This window comes from Enhydra lutris, unplaced genomic scaffold (genome assembly GCF_002288905.1).
Source record: "Enhydra lutris kenyoni isolate GAN:26980312 unplaced genomic scaffold, ASM228890v2 scaffoldscaffold37, whole genome shotgun sequence".
In the NCBI taxonomy this organism is placed as follows: Eukaryota; Metazoa; Chordata; class Mammalia; order Carnivora; family Mustelidae; genus Enhydra; species Enhydra lutris.
Window position 1 is genome coordinate 21,252,042 of NW_019154121.1, and position 21,601 is coordinate 21,273,642.

At 50.0% G+C, this 21,601-nt stretch overlaps 1 protein-coding gene across 1 annotated transcript in view; it reads left to right on the top strand.

The window, feature by feature from the left end:
* Positions 1-18,316, top strand: part of LOC111154485 (teneurin transmembrane protein 4) — a 373,890-nt gene extending 355,574 nt beyond the window's left edge. Inside the window, exons 26-30 of the mRNA XM_022514097.1 lie at positions 3,039-3,274; positions 6,770-7,066; positions 8,699-10,313; positions 14,855-14,997; positions 17,481-18,316. Coding sequence (XP_022369805.1) covers positions 3,039-3,274; positions 6,770-7,066; positions 8,699-10,313; positions 14,855-14,997; positions 17,481-18,239 — 3,050 coding nt within the window. The 3' untranslated portion in view covers positions 18,240-18,316. The remainder of the gene's footprint in view (positions 1-3,038; positions 3,275-6,769; positions 7,067-8,698; positions 10,314-14,854; positions 14,998-17,480) is intronic.
* The last annotated feature ends 3,285 nt before the right edge of the window (positions 18,317-21,601 follow it).

The window sequence follows — 21,601 nt, forward strand, 5'->3', positions numbered from 1 at the left end:
TAAAATTCGAAAATACTGCATTTCCTCACTTTTAAAATGTACTGTCAAAATTTAATAGCAACTTTTCAGCTTGGAGAGGAGGGGGAGACACGCTGCTCAAAATTCATACAAGGACTTCAGACACTTTCCAATTTCAGAAACATCAAAGTGGGGAAAGGAAGAATGCCTCCCTGAATCCCGGAAGCACGGTACCTGTGTTTCCTCTTTGGTTCCTCTGCCACACTCCCTTTCCTTCTTTCATGCCAGGCTTAGATGCCACATTTGGCAGCTGCCTTGGTAGAGCCTTCCGGAAAAGCTCTTTCAGCTTCATCTTACGTCTGGCCTAGGAAGAAATAAGAAGCAGCTGCTAATGAGGGGCAGGCTTGGGGAGTCACAGCTCACATTAAATGGGGATCATTTGAGATGGGCCTCTACAAGATACCATTGCATCCAGAGTCACCATTAATGGACGTGTGTGCATTCAGCAAAAAGCAGCTTTAAAAGATAAATTAACACAGGCTTTTCCACCGTTCGAAGGAAGTAAAATACAGATTGCCAGCGAATAATGCATAGCAAGTTTAAGGCAGATCTTAGGATTCTGTGTGTGAAAAAAAGAAAGAACGGGTGAGGGATGGAGAGGGGAAGGGAATGGCAGAGGAAGGGCCTGATCTGGTGCTGGGAGGACTTGGCGAGGGTTTCCTACAAAACTACCCCCCCCTTTTTTTTTTAATTTAACGTAGCCGGTAACATCTCTAGTTCAGTCCAGCAACTGTTAACTGAGCATATACAATAATAACAGTGATAGCTAACATTTTAGAACACTTAGTAAGTATAAAGCGGATTTTTAGTGTTTTACATTCATAGTCCTGTGTCATGTTGTCGCAGCCCTCCGAGGTATTATGAACATCTCCATTTTCCAAGTGAAGACAGGAAGTCACTGAGAGTTTAAGTGGCTTGTCCAAGGACACATGCCGGCTAGGGTATTTGGACTAATACAAAGAGATTCTAGAACCCGTTCTCTTAACCACTGATCTAAAAGACATGGGGAGCTCTTAAAAACCCATGATCAGTACTAGAGAAGTTCACTATGACAGCTCTGTGAAACGGGACAATGGAGATAGAGGGGAGAGGACAAGAGATACACCTGACAGCGACTAGTACAGCGCCAAGCACATAAAACTAGTAACAGCTGCATTTATGTCATACTCACTACATACCAAGTTCTACTCTCAGCTCTTCATTGTCATTATCCCGCTTAATCCCATGAGGTAAGAGAACAGCTATTATCCCCAAGGTACAGATGAAGAACCAGAGGGATGCCAGGTTAAGGAATTTGCCCAAGAGAGTGGCAGGGCTGGGACCTGAACCCTGATAGCCCGGCTCTGGAAGCCATGCTTTCCATCTCTGGGCACTTGTCCCCTCTCACAGCGGACACTTAGGTATTTGAGAATGCCTTCATTACCAGAATGGTAAGCCCTGCACCCCCTCAACTGCAGGACCACTAATGGGACCTGTAAGGGGCTAAAGAAAGAGGAGGCGTTCGTTCCGACCAAGGAACCGGGGAACCTACTGGGGAGAAATGAAAATGAAGCAGAGCCTCGAAGCGAGGACTCAGGCTGGCGTTTATGGAAGAGGGGCAGGTGCAGGCAGAAGCACCAGCTGAGGAAGGGCAAGAGGCAGAAAACTGACTGTAGCACAAATTTGGAGATATTTCCATTTTTAGAAAAGAATTGTGTGCTTTTTACAGCTGAAATTTACTCTTCTCCAGAAGTTTCTTTTAGCAAAAGATCCTAATTTTAAATGTTTTAATCAGGCTTAAAATTTCAAAATCAGATTTATTTTTAAATTGTGTAAAAATATATATATATATATATATATATATATATATATACATATATGTATATATATATATGGCAATGACTTAAAACATGCATATGTTTGACATTCTGTCAGTTGACTATTGGAGTTATATCTCACCTTGTTATAAAGAATATTGTTACCCTGGTGTATATTAAGAACCTTAAAAATGTTCAACCCTTTGTTCTAGTAACTTAACCCAAAACGAAGACAATGATTTATCCAAAAAAGTATATTTTTAATAGAGATGTAATTCACATAGTAATATTCACTCTTTAAAAAAATTTAAAATATACAATTTACCCTTTTAAAATATACAACTCAGGGGGGTTTTAGTATATTTACAAAGTTGTGCAATTATTAATGCTATCTGATTCTGAAAAATTTTTATCAGTCCCAAAAAGAAAGCTCATACCCATAAGCGGTCACTCCCCATTCTACCTTTCCCTCACTAATCTACTTTCTGCCTCGCTGAATTGGCCTGTTCTGGACATTTCATGTAAAGACTCATTGATACATCATGTGGTCTTTTGTGTCCAACTTCTTCCACTTAACACAATGTTTACAGTATGTTTATTTGCAGTGTTAACTTTGTAATTATGAAACATTATCTCCTTGAGAGTTGGTTAGATAAATTATGGTATTTCCATATGATGGAATATTATGCAGTCTTTAAGAGAAACATTTAGGAGAAATATTCAACAGTATAATACCATGATCAGTGGAAAACCATACGAATTACTTTGGGCTATCAAAGTATTCAGAAATATCCTGAAGCCTAGAAATAGACAAGATATTTACAGCGGCTTTCTTTGGGTAATAAGATCATGGACCATCTCCTTCTTTTTTTTTTTTAAGATTTTTATTTATTTATTTGACAGAGATCACAAGTAGGCAGAGAGGCAGGCAGAGAGAGAGGGGGAAGCAGGCTCCCTGCTGAGCAGAGAGCCGGATGTGGGGCTCGATCCCAGGACCCTGAGAGCATGATCTGAGCTGAAGGCAGAGGCTTAACCCACTGAGCCACTCAGGCGCCCCAGGACCATCTCCTTCTATTTTCTAGTTTTCTTCACTGATAACGTTCTGTTTCCATTATCAGAAAAATAAGCCCACTTAGTAACATACCAATGCCCTGGTTCACACACCCCCAGCCCGCTCCACGCTCAGCCCTTCTGAGCAGAGCCGGTCCCTCTCCTCTCCCTCAGACCAGGTCCGGAACAGCTACTACATCGGGGCCGATGGCTCCCTGCGGCTGCTGCTGGCCAACGGCATGGAGGTGGCACTGCAGACGGAGCCCCACCTGCTGGCGGGCACCGTCAACCCCACCGTGGGCAAGAGGAACGTCACACTGCCCATTGACAACGGTCTGAACCTGGTGGAGTGGCGGCAGCGTAAGGAGCAGGCTCGGGGCCAGGTCACGGTGTTCGGGCGCCGGCTGCGGGTGAGCAAGCCCGGGGCAGGTCGGGCGGTAGGGTGGGGCCTCAGCCTCTGGAGCTCTGGAGGTCGCTGGGGTGGGGAGGCTGGACGTGGGTGGGGGGAGGGTGCCGTGGGGGGTGGTGGAGAAGAAGGATGAAAGAATGAGGATCAAGCCAGAGAACGGGGTTCTGGTCTTGAAACTGGCCCTAGAGGAGAAACTTTTCCTGGACCCTTTGCGAAAGGGGGAAAGTCAAGTAGGCACCCCTCCCACCCATAGTAAGTCTCAAATATCTCTTCAGTTGTTACTTGCGGAATGATTACCAGCTTTAATGTTGGGCCTGAGTTTGGGTTTCCAGCTTCTGTTATATTCTGACTGAATCTGAGCAAATCCATAATGTGCTTTCATTCATCCAAAGCCTCGGTTTCATTCTCCCAAGAAATGGGGAGGTTAAAATCAGTTTTACAAGTTGCCACGAGAATTAGAAATCGTATATGAAGTGCCTTGGACAGAGTCTAGTGCCCAGGAAGTGGTCAGTCCTACCCACTCCCCTTGTTGTTCCTGACATTCTCGCCACCGTTCTAGTCATTCCTGTTATGCATTCGGAGCTCTTTGGAACCTCAGCCACATCCTGCGCTCTTTCCAGGCACTTATCCCCTCCTGAATGAGCACAAGGCCCCTCCCCCGCCAGCTGTCCCCACCAGTGGGTTGGCATGTGGGTGCTTTTCAGTCTGCCGATGCCCTGAAGCCGCCCGGTCTCTGCCTCACGCCACGTGGTTTGGCAGAGTTACCTCAGGCCCAGGTGGGGCCTCACTGCCCAGCTGCTTCTCCCTCAGCTTCAGAATGGAAGGTGAGGGGCAGCGAGACGGTGAAGAAACTAGTGCTGGCTTTCAGCATGGCACCTTGCCGGCCCCTGGTGCTCTGCGGACACTTGCTGGGCTGAAGGGCACCACAGAAGTGAGCAAGATGTTCCGGACTCCTGCAAACCACAGAAGCACCCTTGTGCAGCACGGCTCGTGTCCCGACATAGCCGATGTCACACAACGAGAACCCAGAAAGCTGGGCTTTCTGTGTTTCCTCCATGGCCAAGAACTCTGGCAAAAATCGAATGAGGGAAGGAGGCTTCTACTAGTTCCCTGAGGAAGGCCTTGCTGTCTGGGCTCTTTGTGACCTGCCACCCCCTGCAGCCTCGCGGAGCCCCGTCTGAATTCTCCAGGAGCCCCTCTGGCACATCTGAGACGGTGTGCTAAACAGAAAGTTTGACCTCGGTCTGATTCCTGCCTGTACCTGGCTGTGGAGCCCCAAGCAAGTCCTCTGAGTCTCCCCCTCCTCTGTGGAAACAAGACAACCTATTCCAGGTTCCTAGCCCAGTGCTGGTAGAGCCCAGGTGCTCCATGAACGGCGGTGATTAGGGCCGTTAGGGTTTCCCCTCTACGGTGTGAGCTGGACCAGAAGTTTCCCAGGCTCTAATTGGTCCCTCTCCCAGCCTGAGATTGATGGCGCTCCAGTCGGGCGGCCACATCTCCAAGTCCTCCCAAAATAAATGGCCACCCACAGTGGCAGCATGTGGAATTAGAATGTTAGCCGGGTGCACCGCCCCATAATGGAGCTCATTTTTTATACAACTGGGAACTTTTTTTAATAAAGAAAGGTGTAAAATAATCTCATTGCCGCCACTGCCGAGCACAGAAAGCATTAGGCGGTTCCCCCAGTGAGCTGCTTAATTCAATTTTATTAATTTTGCCACAGAGGTTTAGCTCCCCTTCACCAGGGGTCCTCTGGGGACAACGGGGGCAGCTGGCTGGGTGGCACCTCCTTGGGGGGAGTCGCAGGGGACCTTGCAAAAGAGGCTTCTAAATGGGTCCCATTGTTGGTGGTGGTGTGGACCCTACATCTTCCTTGGCCTTCCCGGCAAAGAACACAGCTTCGCTCTCCAGCGCCTCCGATTTTTCATGGGAATTGTCTGCCACACTGTTTTTGCTCTGCAGTTGTGTTTGATTACCCCTGGGAAGGCAACCTTATTATAACTAGGCCATTCGCAGCTAAAGTTGTCTCAGCATCATTATAAATCCTTATTTTCAAGGTTTGAGGATTTGTTTGGAGAGACGGAGAAGGGAGAAACACACATGTCTGTACTTTCTCTGAGAATGACCGTGATCATTTGCTGCCTTAATGGAAATAATTGCAATCATTAATTCAGGACCTTCAGTGCACCCAGAACTCCACGAGGTAGTTGACTTAAGGCTTCTTCAGTCCTCATCATAGCTCGGTTGTTTCACAGAGAAAGAAACTGAGACTCAGAGAGGAACGTCCCTTGCCCAAGGTCACACTGAAAAGCAGTGGATCACAGCACACAGGCTGGAATCTTGGCCTCAATTTCTAGACAGGACCTTTTTCACCACCCAGATCCCTACAGAGCCTCCCGTTTCCGTGGCCTACGTGAGCACTTCTGTGTCATGTGACCTACATTATCCACTTTCCTCTTATGTTTTCCTGACTCCTTGTCAGACTTAGCCAGTGACTAATGGAAGAGTCATCCAGTGTGCCCAGCTAGAGGGGGCCAGCGTTTTAGCTTCGGAGTACCTGGCAGTATTTCAGGGGCAACCGGTGCCCACGGGGTGGACCCCAATATGGAAGTAGGCTTCTGAATTATATTTCCTTATTAAACTGTGAAAAACCCTGACTTACTGCTACCCTTTTGGGAGCCCTGTATTCCTGACTCTGGAGGGAAAGTGAATTGTGTGCTGACCTAGCAGCCCATGTAGAGATCCTACAAAGGGAAAAATGTCCCAAAGCTGGGACTCTGTCTGTCCCCGGGCAGCCTACAGCCACAGAAGCTGTCCTAGACCCAAACACACATTGCCTCCAGGGCCCTCCAGGAAGAAGACCACCCCTTGGGAGCTGACCAAGGTAACCAGGAAGCCCTAACTATGGTGGCGGAGGGCAGCAGCAACCCCAGAGGGGATGGAAGGTCCAAGGCCCCTAAAAGGGACAGATACACTCAGAGGACCTTTTTGTTGGCCTGTTGTCATAATGAGAGTCACATCCAGACACAGTCACTCACCAGCCAGGAGATGTGGAGGATGTCCCTTCATGTCCCTGAGCTTTGGTCTCCTCAGTGCCAAACACCAGCATGTTGCCTGGCACATGAGAAACGGGGTCATGCATGAATTTGCTGGACCCGCCCAGCCTCTCCCTTTTCAGGAGAGAGTCAAGAAGGATCTGCCTTTCTGTCCTCATTAGAAGAATCACATTAGGAAATGATAGGGATTGTCTTTAGGACTAGCCACTGTCTGCTCAACACCTGCATTGTCTTTATTCTCACAATAGCCCTATGCAATTGACATTATTATTCCCATTTTACAGATGAGGAAGCATCACAGAACTGACAGGTGACCAAGCCAGGACCCCAGATCCTATCTGTCATACCCATGACCTGTGCTGCCGCCTCTACTCAGGACCCTCCCACACCAAAGTTTCCCATGTCCAGATTAACTCTCTTCCCTCCTGCCCCTTTCCCAGGTTCACAACCGGAATCTCCTGTCCCTGGACTTCGACCGCGTGACCCGCACAGAGAAGATCTATGATGACCACCGCAAGTTCACCCTCCGGATCCTGTATGACCAAGCAGGGCGGCCCAGCCTCTGGTCACCCAGCAGCAGGCTGAATGGTGTCAACGTGACCTACTCCCCTGGGGGCCATATCGCTGGTGTCCAAAGAGGCATCATGTCCGAGAGGATGGAATATGACCAGGCAGGTCGCATCACATCCAGGATCTTCGCTGATGGGAAGACGTGGAGCTACACATACTTAGAGAAGGCAGGTGTCTGTCTCCCCATCACTGGCCTTACCATACAGAAGGCCAGCCACTGTGGCTCAACCCATGGCCAGGCCCAGCCTGCTGCCTTCAGTGGGATGGATTAGACCCATGTGGTCTTCTAAAGGAAGTGTTCCAAAAAGTCTGCTGCAAAGGACCGGGAACCTGACAGGCATCTGGCTAGATTGTAGCGATGGTGCGGCAGGTAGGAGTTTGGGGGCAGGAGATGAAAGCCCCATGTGATAGACCAGAGCTGGGAAGAAGCCCAACTCTAACTGGTGTCACAGAGCAGGACTTAGGGTGCAGACCCAGGCAGGCTCTTCCCCCGATCTGGAGCAATTGTGGGATCTGGTCACAGAGAACAGGGCAGAACACTAGTGAGGTAATTAATCCTGAGCTTTGAATGGTGGGCATAACTTAGTAAATCCCTTCTGCTTCAGGTCAGGATTTATTGCATCCCAGGGGCTAGGAATCAGAAAAGCTCTGAAAGCAAAAATTGGTCCCAAACAGGAGAAAATGGTAGCTTTGCTGCCGAGAAGCCGATAGGTCTGTTGCCTGCTGACTTCTTCCCAAAAAAGAGCTGCGCCTCAGACCCCCATTCTGGTACCCACATCTTGACTTTGTTTCCTGCCCATGGCCACCTGCCTGGGGCCCATACCGTGCTTGTTCTGTGCTTCGTCTTTTCCATCCGTTGCTGGGTGAGCATCTCCAAGAGCCGCGTTCTGTGGTGGTGCTAAGGGAGACCCTAGAGGTGATCTGACATACTGGCAACCCCAACCCAGAGGCGGAAGGAACCTTCATGGGGCCACACAATAAGGCCATTGTTAGGAAGCTGCTTCCCACGTTCCCGTCACAGCCCGCCCCACCGTGGGCATCTGACCTGTTCCTGTATAAACAATCACGCAGAGCCTGAAACACCCTTCTCAGGTGCGGTCCTTACCCCGTGGGCCACGTGGAGTCAGCAGAAGTTATTTAACAGACAGGAGACACCGTCAGGCTGGGTTTCAGGAAGATCATTCTTGCTTGAGTAAGAAGACTGATTTGAGAAGGAAGCTGAAGCAAGGAAGCCAGGAGAGAGGCTGCTGCCATGCTCCTTGTCAGCACTCCCGAACTTCCTCACACACCAGCACCCACTAAAATCATCACTTTTGTACCACACAAAGGGGCGAACCAACGAGGCTGCCCACCGCAGGAAACAGATGGCCTGAGTGCCAGGCCCAAGGGCTGAAAGAAATGCCTTTTTTTTTTTTTTTAAGATTTTGTTTATTTATTAGAGAGAGAGAACACATGAGTGGGAAGGGGCAGAGGAAGAGGGAGAAAGAATCTAAGCGTGGAGCCCGACGTGGGGCTCAGTCCCACAGCCCCAAGATCAGGGCCTGAGCCGAAACCAGGAGTGGGACACCCAGTTGACTAAACCATCCACATGCCCCGAGAAGTCCTTACCTTATTAGCACAGTTGTGTCCCCACTGCAGCAGCTTACGGCACATTGGTTAGAAAGCCATGGTTTGGGCCTAACTTAGGAGAACCGCTGGTTTCTTTGGCCATTTATTCCCCTCCTCTAGCGTTAAGCACACAGACTTCCCCTTCCTCCCCACCAGCCTCCTCTCACCCCTTTGTTTCCCTCTCCCTCCAGTCCATGGTGCTGCTACTCCACAGCCAGAGGCAGTATATCTTTGAGTTCGACAAGAACGACCGCCTCTCCTCTGTGACGATGCCCAACGTGGCCCGGCAAACCCTGGAGACTATCCGGTCCGTGGGCTACTACAGGAACATCTACCAGCCACCCGAGGGCAATGCCTCCGTCATCCAGGACTTCACCGAGGATGGCCACCTCCTCCACACCTTCTACCTGGGCACTGGCCGCAGGGTCATCTACAAGTATGGCAAACTGTCAAAGCTGGCCGAGATGCTGTATGACACCACCAAGGTGAGCTTCACCTACGACGAGACAGCAGGCATGCTGAAGACCATCAACCTACAGAACGAGGGCTTCACCTGCACCATCCGCTACCGCCAAATCGGGCCCCTGATTGACCGCCAGATCTTCCGCTTCACCGAGGAAGGCATGGTGAATGCCCGTTTTGACTATAACTATGACAACAGCTTCCGGGTGACCAGCATGCAGGCTGTGATCAATGAGACCCCACTGCCTATCGATCTCTATCGCTATGATGACGTGTCAGGCAGGACAGAGCAGTTTGGGAAGTTTGGTGTCATCTACTATGACATTAACCAGATCATTACAACGGCGGTCATGACCCACACCAAACACTTTGACGCCTATGGCCGGATGAAGGAAGTGCAGTATGAGATTTTCCGTTCTCTCATGTACTGGATGACCGTCCAGTATGACAACATGGGCCGAGTGGTAAAGAAGGAGTTGAAGGTGGGACCGTATGCCAATACCACCCGCTACTCCTATGAATATGACGCTGACGGCCAGCTGCAGACGGTCTCCATCAATGACAAGCCACTCTGGCGATACAGCTATGACCTCAACGGAAACCTGCACTTACTGAGCCCTGGGAACAGTGCGCGGCTTACCCCACTAAGGTATGACCTCCGGGACCGCATCACTAGGCTGGGCGACGTGCAGTACAAGATGGATGAGGATGGCTTCCTGCGGCAGCGGGGCGGGGACGTCTTCGAGTACAACTCGGCCGGCCTGCTCATCAGGGCGTACAACCGGGCCGGAGGCTGGAGCGTCAGGTACCGCTATGATGGCCTGGGGCGGCGAGTGTCCAGCAAGAGCAGCCACAGCCACCATCTGCAGTTCTTCTATGCAGACCTGACCAACCCCACCAAGGTCACCCACCTCTACAACCACTCCAGCTCCGAGATCACATCCCTCTACTACGACCTGCAAGGGCACCTCTTTGCCATGGAGCTGAGCAGCGGTGATGAGTTCTACATAGCTTGTGACAACATCGGGACCCCTCTCGCTGTCTTCAGCGGAACAGGCCTCATGATCAAGCAGATTCTGTACACGGCCTATGGGGAGATCTACATGGACACCAACCCCAACTTCCAGATCATCATCGGCTACCACGGGGGCCTCTACGATCCACTCACCAAGCTCATCCACATGGGCCGGCGGGATTATGACGTGCTGGCTGGCCGCTGGACCAGCCCAGACCACGAGCTGTGGAAGCACCTAAGTAGCGGCAACATCATGCCTTTTAATCTCTACATGTTCAAAAACAACAACCCCATCAGCAACTCTCAGGACATCAAGTGCTTCATGACAGGTGAGGATCGGGGCTCATTCACAGGACAGGACCCACTGCTGCTCCAGTCATCTCACAAGATAGTCTTCCTTGCCAAAGAGGGACAGGGTAACAGCAAACATGAGCTTTCTCTTACAGCAGCGTTTTCCAAAGTATTTTTTAAGAAACATTGGTTTAGAGAAATATCCTGGAAAAACCGGTACTGACATCAAGTTAATGTAACAGGGCGACCACCATTCTCCAATTTTAATAACACATTGCAGCTTAGGAAAGGCTCTGAGAAGTCCTGTAGTAAAGAGAACTGTCTGATACATTTACCCACGATTTCTCAAACATTTGATCATGAAACCCCTTTACCCACTGTTTCTCAAACGTTTGAGCATGAAAGCCCTTTTTTCACCATGAGACCCTAATACTTCCCCGGATACACCCTGAGCATACAATTTGGGAGTTTCTGACCCAGATCAGACTGCCTATGAGTCTCCGATAAGGTGGAGGAAGGTATAGCTAAAGGAAAAAAAATTTGATTTTCTTATTTGGGGCAATGTAATGAACAGTCACAAAACTTATTTAACTTCCCTGAATTCCAGTTTCCTGAGCTGTAAATTAAACTTAGAACACCTACACTGACCTTGGTAAATTAAATATGCACATTAAATATGCACATGTAAATCCTTGAGCAGCCACTAAAGAATAAAACAGAGGCATAGCTAATTAGTCAATGGTGGAAATAAAGTGAAGACTAAAAAAATATTCAGTCCGAAGAGGGGAAATAGAGGGGCTAAAAAGAGAAAGATGGTCACGAGGGCGAAATGAGGTACATTTAATAACCTGCCTAGCACAGTACATGGCTTGTGTCGATTCCCTTTCTTCTTCTTGGATTTAAAAAGTGGGCTTTGTTTTCCACTACTGGGAAACTACCTGAAATATAAGTGTCCCCACTGGTCACACGTGCCAGAAATGTCTCCAGCAGCCACAGTCCAACCAGCAAGCCACCACTCACAGGCCAGCCACGGAAGACCTCAGGGGTCAGAGCAGATATCGGCATTCAGGTCTGGATAAAGCCAGCACTTTTTATGAAAGAGATTTTGTTGTTGGCACAGAATGGGCGCCTCCCAACTTGCAAACCTGGCAACTTCCGTCTCTTTTTCCTGTGATGCCAGCTATGCCTGCTTCCTATTTCGAGGCAGTTTCATTTTCACTCAACACATGCCTCCTCTTGGCGGCCACTGTTTCAGGCACTGGGGATAGAAAGATGGCCGCCGTCCTCCAGGAGTGCGCACAGCACGGGGGAGGCAGACTGTGGCCGTCCAGCATGAGGGGCCCAGGATGAAGGTTTGCCCTGATGGCCGTGGAAACACAGGAGGCATGGCTCCCCCTAGCCAGGGGGCAGCTGATGCGTGGGGCCCGGTTCAGAGTGGACATTCATCAGCTAATGGGGAGAAAGGCAGCCCAGGGAGAGGACCTCACTTACGGAAGTCTAGAGAGGACAACACACATGACAGCTCACGTAAGTGTCCCTTAGGGATGCGGCCTCCTGGCCCCCTGAATTTGGCGGCCCAGTCTGGACCCTGTTTCTGCTGACACTGATTGGAGGAGTCTCTTTCAGCAAGAACCCCAGGTGGTATTGTTGTGAGCAGGAGTCCCACGAGTGAGGCAGAAGAGGGAACACAGTGGTGGGCACGTGCAGTGGTAAAAACACACTCGGGGCCTGTGGGAAAGAGGAATATCCCAACACAGCCTCACTGTGCTCAGCTTGCTAGCAGCCTCAAAAAACTCTACAGATTTAGAGCCTGTTTGCACTAATATGTGTCTACATCCAGCATGCCCCCTGCCTCATCCTCCAGTGAGCGTCTTGTGAGGGATCTTGGCAGGTTAGCTGGCGGGGAGGGGGAATGGTGCAGAAAAACATTTTGCTACTAAAAACCAACACACCATCAATTCTCACTATGTCATGAGCTCTGTGCAACCTCACTCACACCCAGAAATAACACCCATAAAAGCAGCATCTTTTTTCCAGAACTTTCTTCAAAGGTCCTAAGATATACTGCAGTGGGTAGGCCTAGGTCATATGCTCCCTTGCCACACCCTTAGGTGGAGTCAGAGTCCCTACAGCTACATAGATACCCCAAAAGGAAAGAGTGGGAAGGCAGAATGGGATGCTAGGAAGGCAACCACGTAAAACGTCTACCGCAAATACATCACACACACCACAGCCCTAACCCTCCTGTGAAGCCTGTGAGATGGGGATCACTGTCCCCCTTCTCAGAGGAGGAAAGTGAAGGTCAGAGCAGTACAGTAACTGGCCTGCTGAGAAGTGGCAACGCTGGAGTGGAACTCTGCTCCGACTCCACAATCCTCATTCTGGGAACGGAATTCACTTTGTAATGTGCTCACGTAAAGAGATCGTTATTCATCGCTGCCCCAGGTGGCCACACGGAAGTAAGTCTGGGGCCAATGGGTAAAGAGGAGCTTTTTAACTTGAGGGAAATGTCTAGCTCTGGTGTCATAAAAAGGAAGAGTAAAATTCCCAACTCTTCAGAAAAGTGCTGTAGAACAACCAATGAATAAATCAATTTTCAGCATTTTTCCTAAAGGCATCATGAGAAATGTTCCTACCTCCCATCACTTATAATTAAGGCCCAGCCCTCTTTTCAGGCCTCTGGTTTCCTGGGAATTTGTAGTATCACTGATAGAAGTTTTCCTTTCCAACTACAAATTCAGATGCAAGTTCTCAGCCTCAGGCAAAAATGGCTTCGTAGGGGATTTTTTTCCCCCTTGCTCTGTTTGTTTTAATTTCCTTAAAAACCATCTGCCATGATTCACAGAATCGGAGATTCTCAAAAACTCAGTGAGGAAAGGGACTTTGGAGGAAAGCTAGTGCAAGAGTCTCATGTCATAAATAAGGAAATGGGGGTCCAGGGATGCAGAGGCCTGGATTCGAAGGGACACAGAAAACCTTCGATGAGCCAGGAACAGAGCTGGACACTTCAGAATATAGTATAGGAAACCCAGTTCTTCCTGTAACAGACTTAGACCAGTTCCCCCGTATGATGGCTGCCCAGAGTGGTAACACTATAAGCGTTCTTCTCCAGGGCTTAGTGAAAACCGTTTCTACCAACAGTTTGTAGATCTGGAAGTAAAACCTCAGAGGGGAGGCAACTGTCCCAGTTTACACAGTCTGCAAGCTGGGGAGCCTGAATTTGGACGTGGGTTATGTCTTGCCTCACCATGCTCTTTCCCTGTCTCGATCTTTCTAGAAGTAGAACATGGGTTTCTAAGCTGCCCTTCCTACCTTCCCTCCATGCCAGTACCTCTAGGTTTCACACCCCACAGAGGGGCTCTGGGACATCCAAAAAACACAACATCCAAAAACACAAACAAGACACAAAGGCAAACACGAGGTTCTTGACTAGGAAGAAAGACAGCATTCCTCTAGCCAGATTTTCTTTCTGGTTCTCTCTCTGCCTTGCTGAGCTGCTCTCCAGCTACCTGAACCCTCCCTGCACTCACCTCCCCTCTCCAGGCCTTGCCTTGCAGGTTGGTCTTTGCCTGAAACGCCCCCTTCATCTCCAAAGCCTGACAAAATGTACACCACTATCAATGTCTGCCTCAAAGGCCACCTTCTCCATGAAGACTTGTCAGCCTGTCCAACTGAAAGGCTTCTGCCCTCCTCTCATCTTTTTTTCTTGTGTCAAAGTTTTGCATGCCCACGTCACATCTTCCCTTCAGGGTCCGGAGCATGCAAGCTGAGGGTCACTGTAACGCGCTCCTGGCACATTCAGCAGCAGCGGTCCAGGTAGCAGATGGCACAAAATCCATCCTCTTTCTCTTCCTTACGTGTTGGCTTCCCTGATTCTGTTTTTCAATGAGCCAAAGGCTCATGGCAAAATCCTCCCTGTCCTTCAACCTAATATTTTTTAATTAATAACTCCCCAGGAATGTTATAACATCAACAAAACCAGTCCCTATGGGGTTAGATCCTCAGGCCCAGTATTAAAGATTGGATAATGAAGGCACAGGGAGGTTAAGTGACTTCCTCAGGTCACTTACCAGAATAAATGAAAGGTGGGATGGTGGGGGAGGGACTCTTTGATCTTTGGTACAGATCATCTCGTCACTGGGGAGAGGAGGCAGGGCTTATGTCTTAAGTGAATTTTCTCTTTGAAAGCATTCATTTACATGTTCCCTTTGGATGTGGCTGTCCCCCACAAGTGTGTCCTCCCAATGGCCAGAGAGGACGCGGAAGGGACTTCCTCTATACACAGCTGCCCCTGGGCGTGAGGCCAAGGCCCCAGGAGACAGAGTGACAGAACGGGGGATCTGGAAACACGGGCTCTACTGGACACATACCCAGGAGGGGCACACCAGGTCCCGAGCGGACACATGGCTTTTATAACCACAGAACGGTTTTCCAAAGTGCGTGTAGTATTTGATTGTCCCACCCTCAGCACTCTACCCCTCACCCCCGCTGCAGCCTAGCTCGAGGCTAATTTGTTGGGATATGTCACCTCTGAGGGCCACTTACTCCATGAGGACATGTCTGCTTCTCTCTCCGCCAGATGTGAACAGCTGGCTCCTCACCTTTGGATTCCAGCTACACAACGTGATCCCTGGCTACCCCAAGCCAGATACGGACACCATGGAACCATCCTACGAGCTCATCCACACACAGATGAAAACTCAGGAGTGGGACAACAGCAAGGTAATTGGCTGCCTACCCTTGGGCCCTTCAGACATGACAGGAGTGTGTCCTGCAAAGCTTTCCAGGAAAGCGTGATGGAAACCAATGTGGGGCCTCCACAGAGCCCACCAGAAACTGTTCAGCAAATCTGTAGCAACCCTACTACTGGCAAGCCACCGTGGACCCAGCTGTAACAGCACACAGACCCTTACAAGCCCTATTAAGTTTTCTGTGTTATGCTCAGTGTGGAAATCTACAAAAACAATGAGCCTGTGTCACTGCCCAGAGCGAAAGTGTAAGGAGGGAAGGTGTGTTCTAAATATGAATGTGGTATTTTCCGAGCACCTTGATGCCCTTGAACTTGCCTGAGGTATTCTACACCAGTTAACGCACAACTGTCCCCTGGCATTCCCGTTCACATTGTACAGATTTAATGCCCAAGGCTTTCCAGTGCCACACAGCAAGGGAAGGGGTGGGGCTGGGATTCCAACCCGGAGCTGTCTGTAGGCATTCAAACAAATGTTACTTTCTCTTGTGCTCCTTTTATGACCCAGTTGGAAAGACTCACGGAATTCTATAGCTGTAAAGGTAGAAGCATCCTTTTGCTGGTTTCTTCCTCCCCTCCCCCCATGTCCCTCTCTGAATAATGTATGTACTATGAGCTGGCTCTTCCAGGCCCCAGGCTGCCCCCAGTGAATGCAGGAGTGAATCAGGCAGAGAGCAGGCCTTCCACCGGTCCCTGTCGAAGGGGAAAGCGAGGTCGTTAGATGGCATACCACTGGCAGCCAGAAACTTGATGTGTTCAACCTGATTCCATTCGTCCTCAGCTGCCTCCTTCCCCTAGACTCTGGAGAATGTGGCTTCGCGCCTCTTGGCTCTGGTGGCACCCTAAATTCTCCTTTTTCAAAGCACTCACCGCACTTTACTTGAGTTCCTGTTTTCTTCCTGTGTCTCCGCCAGACCGTGAGCCCCAAGAAGGCAAATACTGGGTTTTATCTGGTACCCAGTATACTGTCCGGCCCCAAAACTTCTGTTGAACGAACAAATGTTTGAAAGAGTTAACAACTCTGTGAGCATTTTTCCCCATTTTATAGATGAGACCAGAGGTCAGAGAGACTTGCTCAAGGTCACTCAGCAGGAAAGGTGATGAGGACTCCTAGTGTGTCTGACCACAGAGCCCACCCACCCTTTGTGCTGTTCTCCACTGCCATAGCTGCTCCAGTCCCCAGGATCCCTCCAAGGCCAGCCTGGCTGTGCCCGGGGCTGATTCCCGCAGCTCAGCTCCTCCCCGCACCGCCCCCACCACCCCAGCTTAACCTTCTCCCCTGCGCAGAGCCCCAGTCTCTGACGGCTTGTTTGCCAACCTCGCCTGTCAATGAATTATTGATTTCTGCCCTTGGCAAGCATCGGAGATCTTTGTTGTTGAGCACTCCAGCTTCCGTGAAACTCTAGGAAATAATTGTTCACAGACAGGGTTCTATTAATTATAAAGAGGACTTAATTTCAGTGAGAAGCCGATGGGCCTGTTTCTAAAGCCATTTCCCTGAGTTGCCGAGAAGGCCCCTGGAGCCCGCCCAAACCTGGCTTTGCCAGGCTCCCTGAGCCATGGGAGGGAATGGTAGGTGGTATGACATGGAAATAGGGCCTAATCTGTCCCCCAAAGCAGCCAAGAGCAGGGGCATCTGAGAAGCCCCCAAGAACACTGTGGGGGCAGAGGCTGAGAACTGAGAACAATAAAGCAGGGCAAGAGGGTTTACCTAAATCACCACTTTACATCTTCCTAAGCCTTCTTGCCATTGCTCCATCTCACCCACATCAGCCCCTTATCCTCCAGGTTCCAACTCAAGCATGAGTCTGTCCTTGAACCTCATTCCTCTGCCTTCAGGCTGAGATGTTCTGAGCCATCTTTGCTGCTCCCTGATCTAGAGCCCTTGAAACTAAACCTCTAGAATCAGACCTGAGTTCAAATGTTGGCTTAAATACTTACTGTGGGCCCATTACGACTTCTTAGAGACTTAGTTTTCTTAGATGTAAAATCAGTAACATGACAGCACCTACTACATAAAGTGATTGTAGAGATCAAATGAGATACTGAATGTGACTTCTTTAGCTCAAAGACCAAGATGTGTTAGCTATAGGCATGACTACTACTTCTCTTAGACCACCAGTTACCACATTCGATTATGGTTTTTTGTGTCCCATCTGTCTTTCCCAGTAAATGATGGGTTCCTCAAGGGCAGGGATATTGTCTGATTCATTGTCGTCTCTCCAGTGCCCAGAAAAGGACCTGGCACAGAGATGTTCCCTGAACAGTTTCTTAATGGAAGGATGGGTGCATGGATGGATGAAGGGTGGTAGGATATTCTAGTGGTCAGCAGTAGAGCTGGATGCTACTGGTTAATAAATACATATAGATTTGACTTAGTAACGTAAGCTGACTCTTCAGGCTGTTAGAGGTTTTCCCCCTTTGTCTCATTCTCTCTCCCTATCTGTTCCTCCATCAGTCTATCCTCGGGGTACAGTGTGAAGTCCAGAAGCAGCTCAAGGCCTTCGTCACCCTAGAACGCTTTGACCAGCTCTACGGCTCCACAATCACCAGCTGCCAACAGGCCCCAGAGACAAAGAAGTTTGCATCCAGTGGCTCGGTCTTCGGCAAAGGGGTCAAGTTTGCCTTGAAGGATGGCCGAGTGACCACAGACATCATCAGTGTGGCCAACGAGGACGGGAGGAGGGTTGCTGCCATCTTGAACAATGCCCACTACCTGGAGAACCTGCACTTCACCATTGACGGGGTGGACACCCACTACTTCGTGAAACCAGGGCCTTCGGAAGGTGACCTGGCCATCCTGGGCCTCAGTGGGGGGCGGCGAACCCTGGAGAATGGGGTCAATGTCACCGTGTCCCAGATCAACACGATGCTCAATGGCAGGACTAGACGCTACACAGACATCCAGCTCCAGTACGGGGCACTGTGCTTGAACACTCGCTATGGGACAACGCTGGATGAGGAGAAGGCACGGGTGCTGGAGCTGGCCCGGCAGAGAGCCGTGCACCAGGCATGGGCCCGTGAGCAGCAGCGACTTCGGGAAGGGGAGGAAGGCCTGCGGGCCTGGACAGAGGGGGAGAAGCAGCAGGCGCTGAACACAGGGCGGGTCCAAGGCTACGACGGCTTCTTCGTGATCTCCGTGGAACAGTACCCAGAACTGTCAGACAGTGCCAACAACATCCACTTCATGAGACAGAGCGAGATGGGCCGGAGGTGACAGAGAGGACCATGGCCTGCACTTCTTGCCAAAGACAGCTACTCTTTCGTGGCCACACACCTGACTGTGTTGTACTTTAAAAAAAAAAAAAAAAAAAAAAAAAAAAAAAAAAAAAGAAAGAAAAGAAAAATCCTTTTTTTAACAAGTGCAGAAAACAAAGAAAAAAGATACTGGTTGCATTGTAACTCATGCAACATCCTTTTTTTTAAGAAAAAAAAACACAAATTTGGCCTTCACACATTTTTTGCAAAGAACAGAAGGTATTTTTTTTTTCTGTAGTGTGATCACAATGAAAACTTTATTGTCTTTTGTTCCCTTTCTCCTTGAGGATTTTTGCCTGTTGTTGGGGTACATTTCTCCTCTCTGAGACACACTTCCTGAGGTGTGTCCTTGTCTGTCCCTAAGTACCCGGTGTGATGTGAGACACACGTGTCTGTGCTAATTTGTCTCATGTGCAACCCTTGACTGTGGGGGTCGGGCAGGAGTGAGGGGTGCAGAGAGTCCCGGGCTAGTACCAAACTTCCAAGGGGGCCTGGAAGGAGGGTCTGCGGGACCTGAGGATTTGGGGCTCAGCTCTCACAGACAAGTGGTGGCTTTTTACTCACCATGTTCTGTGCCTCTGGAGGACCACAGATGTCTTCATCTTGCTCTGGGGAATTTTGTGATATCATTTAGCACCTTTTTCAAGCTGCCCCCAACTCCTGCCCAAGCTTTATATTTTGTTGCTAAATGGAACCCCGAACCCTTTTTGCAAATCCCATGTAGTTGTTGGTGCCAGCTCCATGCTGGGATAGAGAAAGCATCCCCCAGGTCCCTTCCCCCAGTCTGGTGACATAACATCCTGGGGCAAAGAGGCTCATCTTCCCCAGGAGGGAGAGGCACCCAGGATGTCTGTGGTTGGTCTTCCCATGATGTTCCTTATTCTTCATCTCTTCCTCTCTCCCAAAGTCAGATGTGAGAACCAGCACTGCCCGGCAAGCCCTCCACATGGGCCCAAGGTCCAGGGAGGGGCAGGCCACCTGCAGCAGAAAGACAGCAGTGGCGGCAAAGGTACCAGCCTGCCTTCCTGGGTGAAACTTTCTCCCCATGACTTTGGGTATCTTCCCTCCACTGCTCAGCTCCACCACTGAGAAGCAGGAGTGTGGAGAGAGGTGCTTGGTGGCCTTTGATTCTGGAAAGAGACTTAAGAAAAAGTCAGCCAAAGAGAGGAAGGCATAAGCCAAGCGTCTTCTAACCAGCTCCTGAAGGCTTCTCTGCCTCCCATACATGGGCCAGTAACACAGCGGGGATGCAGCAGCTTAGGCCTTCAGGAAACTCCTTCTGTGAAGTTCTTCTAAAACCGCTTCCCCTCTAGAGGAGTCCGTCCGGGCTTTTAAAGAGAGCCTGAGGAGAAAGAAGGAAAGAGCTAATCTGGTGTGGCTTGGCAGTGTCATCCAGCGCCCGCTGCACCCCACCCCCCATGTTGCCCCAGGATGGGCGCCAGTTCCTGAGGCCGATGCGCCCACAGATCAGGGAAGCCAGGCTATGGTTGTCCCTGTGAAGACCTAGGCCTGAGGTTATTGGAAAGGGGAGTGGGCATAGCCCATCCGGGAGGGCCTGCCCAGGGAGAGGCAGCAGCCAACAGGCCAGGGAAACATTGAGGGGAGGCGAGAGTAACAGCAAGAGCTAGGAGCTCCTTCTCCTGGTTCATCTGCCTAATTACGATCATCATTACCACTCACAGGAGGTTCTGAGAGACCAGGAGGGGAAGTCAAATGCTTCCTTTTGAGCTGGGCTTCTTAGAAAATGGGACTTTTATGGATTACATTTACATTAAGTGTGGAAAATGAATTCTGAGTCTGAGCTATCCCCTGTGGAAACCTTGTTGGACTGATAAGCTCATGGCACCTTTATAGCCTTACAGAGTCTTCAGAACATTACACGAGCTAATGAAACCAAGAAGGTCTTTACTGCGTGAGAATCGGAGCCGCGTGTAGCCCGGTTTCTGCCTCAGAGGGAGGCGTCCACAGCTTCTTGGGAGAGGAGGTTTCGCCTTACGTCATCCCACCGGGATGAGAGGATACGTTTCGCTAAGTGCTCTTCCTGTTTCCAAAAAAGTCACACTCCTGCGACCTTGCACCTTGGCCTGTTTGTCCACTGGGTCCAGAGCTCCGCTGGGTCAGATGCAGTGCTCCTGGGGCCCCCTGCGCGTGGTCCCTGGGAGCTGGTAGTGGGCTCCCATCTGGCACGATTGTTCTTGGATGGGATGGAGAGCAGTTTGGCCTGAAGAACACATGTGTTTTTTTAATCCAAAATAGACTTATGCCTCTCAAAGCATACTCTTGATATAAGGAGTCCTTAGGGGAAGCTCTCTTGCCCTGTAGCCTAGCTTATCAGTTCTGTCTTGGCTGTCTGACACTAGTCAAGACCTGGGGACATCTACTTGGAGGTCAGAGACAACATGAGAGCCCAGGGATTGACTCATCTCCCTGCACCTTCCCAGCCCTCTGAGCCTCCACCATCACCCCCTCCCACCAAAGTAGCAGTATGGACTTCAAAAGATCAAAAACACAGAATTCCTGTGTGTTCCTTTTATTTCAACGAATAATATTTTCCGTGTCCTGGGCTACACCCCACCGAGGAGGCCCAGTGTCCATGCGGGGAGAAGTTGAGGCATTCCCAAACTTTAGAGAAAAGATGTCAGGTGTGGAGTAGGCGGCTTTCTGTGCCACCGGTCTGCATGGGCACTACTGCTGCTGGAGATGGTGCTTCCGGCCTTGGCCTGAGTCGGCTTCCATTCCGGCCAGCAGGTGACTCAGTGCCTCCCTTCTCAGTCTGTCCTTCTGCCGAGACCAGCAGTCCCAATCTCACAGCAAGAGTGAGTCTGAAGGCATAAGCCAGAGTTCCCCGTGCCCACTGAGTGGCCTCCAAGCATCAAATCCTATCCTTGATGACACCTGCCCTTTTGGCACCAAGCAGCCCTGACATGTCTATTTCTTGGAGCAACCAGCCTTCCCTCACTGGCCCAAGCTCATGATCCTGCAGGATATCTGCTTCTGTGCCCTAGAAAAGGGTTAATTCTGGAAGAGTTCCTGCCTTCTTCCCTGCCTTCCACAGCTCCCATCGGCCCCTAAACCTCAGCCCCTCTGCCATCATTTTAAACGGACCTCAATGATCCCCCAACCTGGTTTTTTGTAGGATGAGATTTCCTTTTTCTAACCCATCCTCCAGACAGACAGCATTGAAGGGCAGAGCTCTGAAGGGGGGAGGAAAGGGAAGAAACTCTTGTGGTAAATGACTGCCTTGTTAGCCCCCTGATGCTTGTCTCTCAGAACTGTTGGCTGAGAATTGACCCAAGGAACAGCCCAGCGCCTGATGTCTAC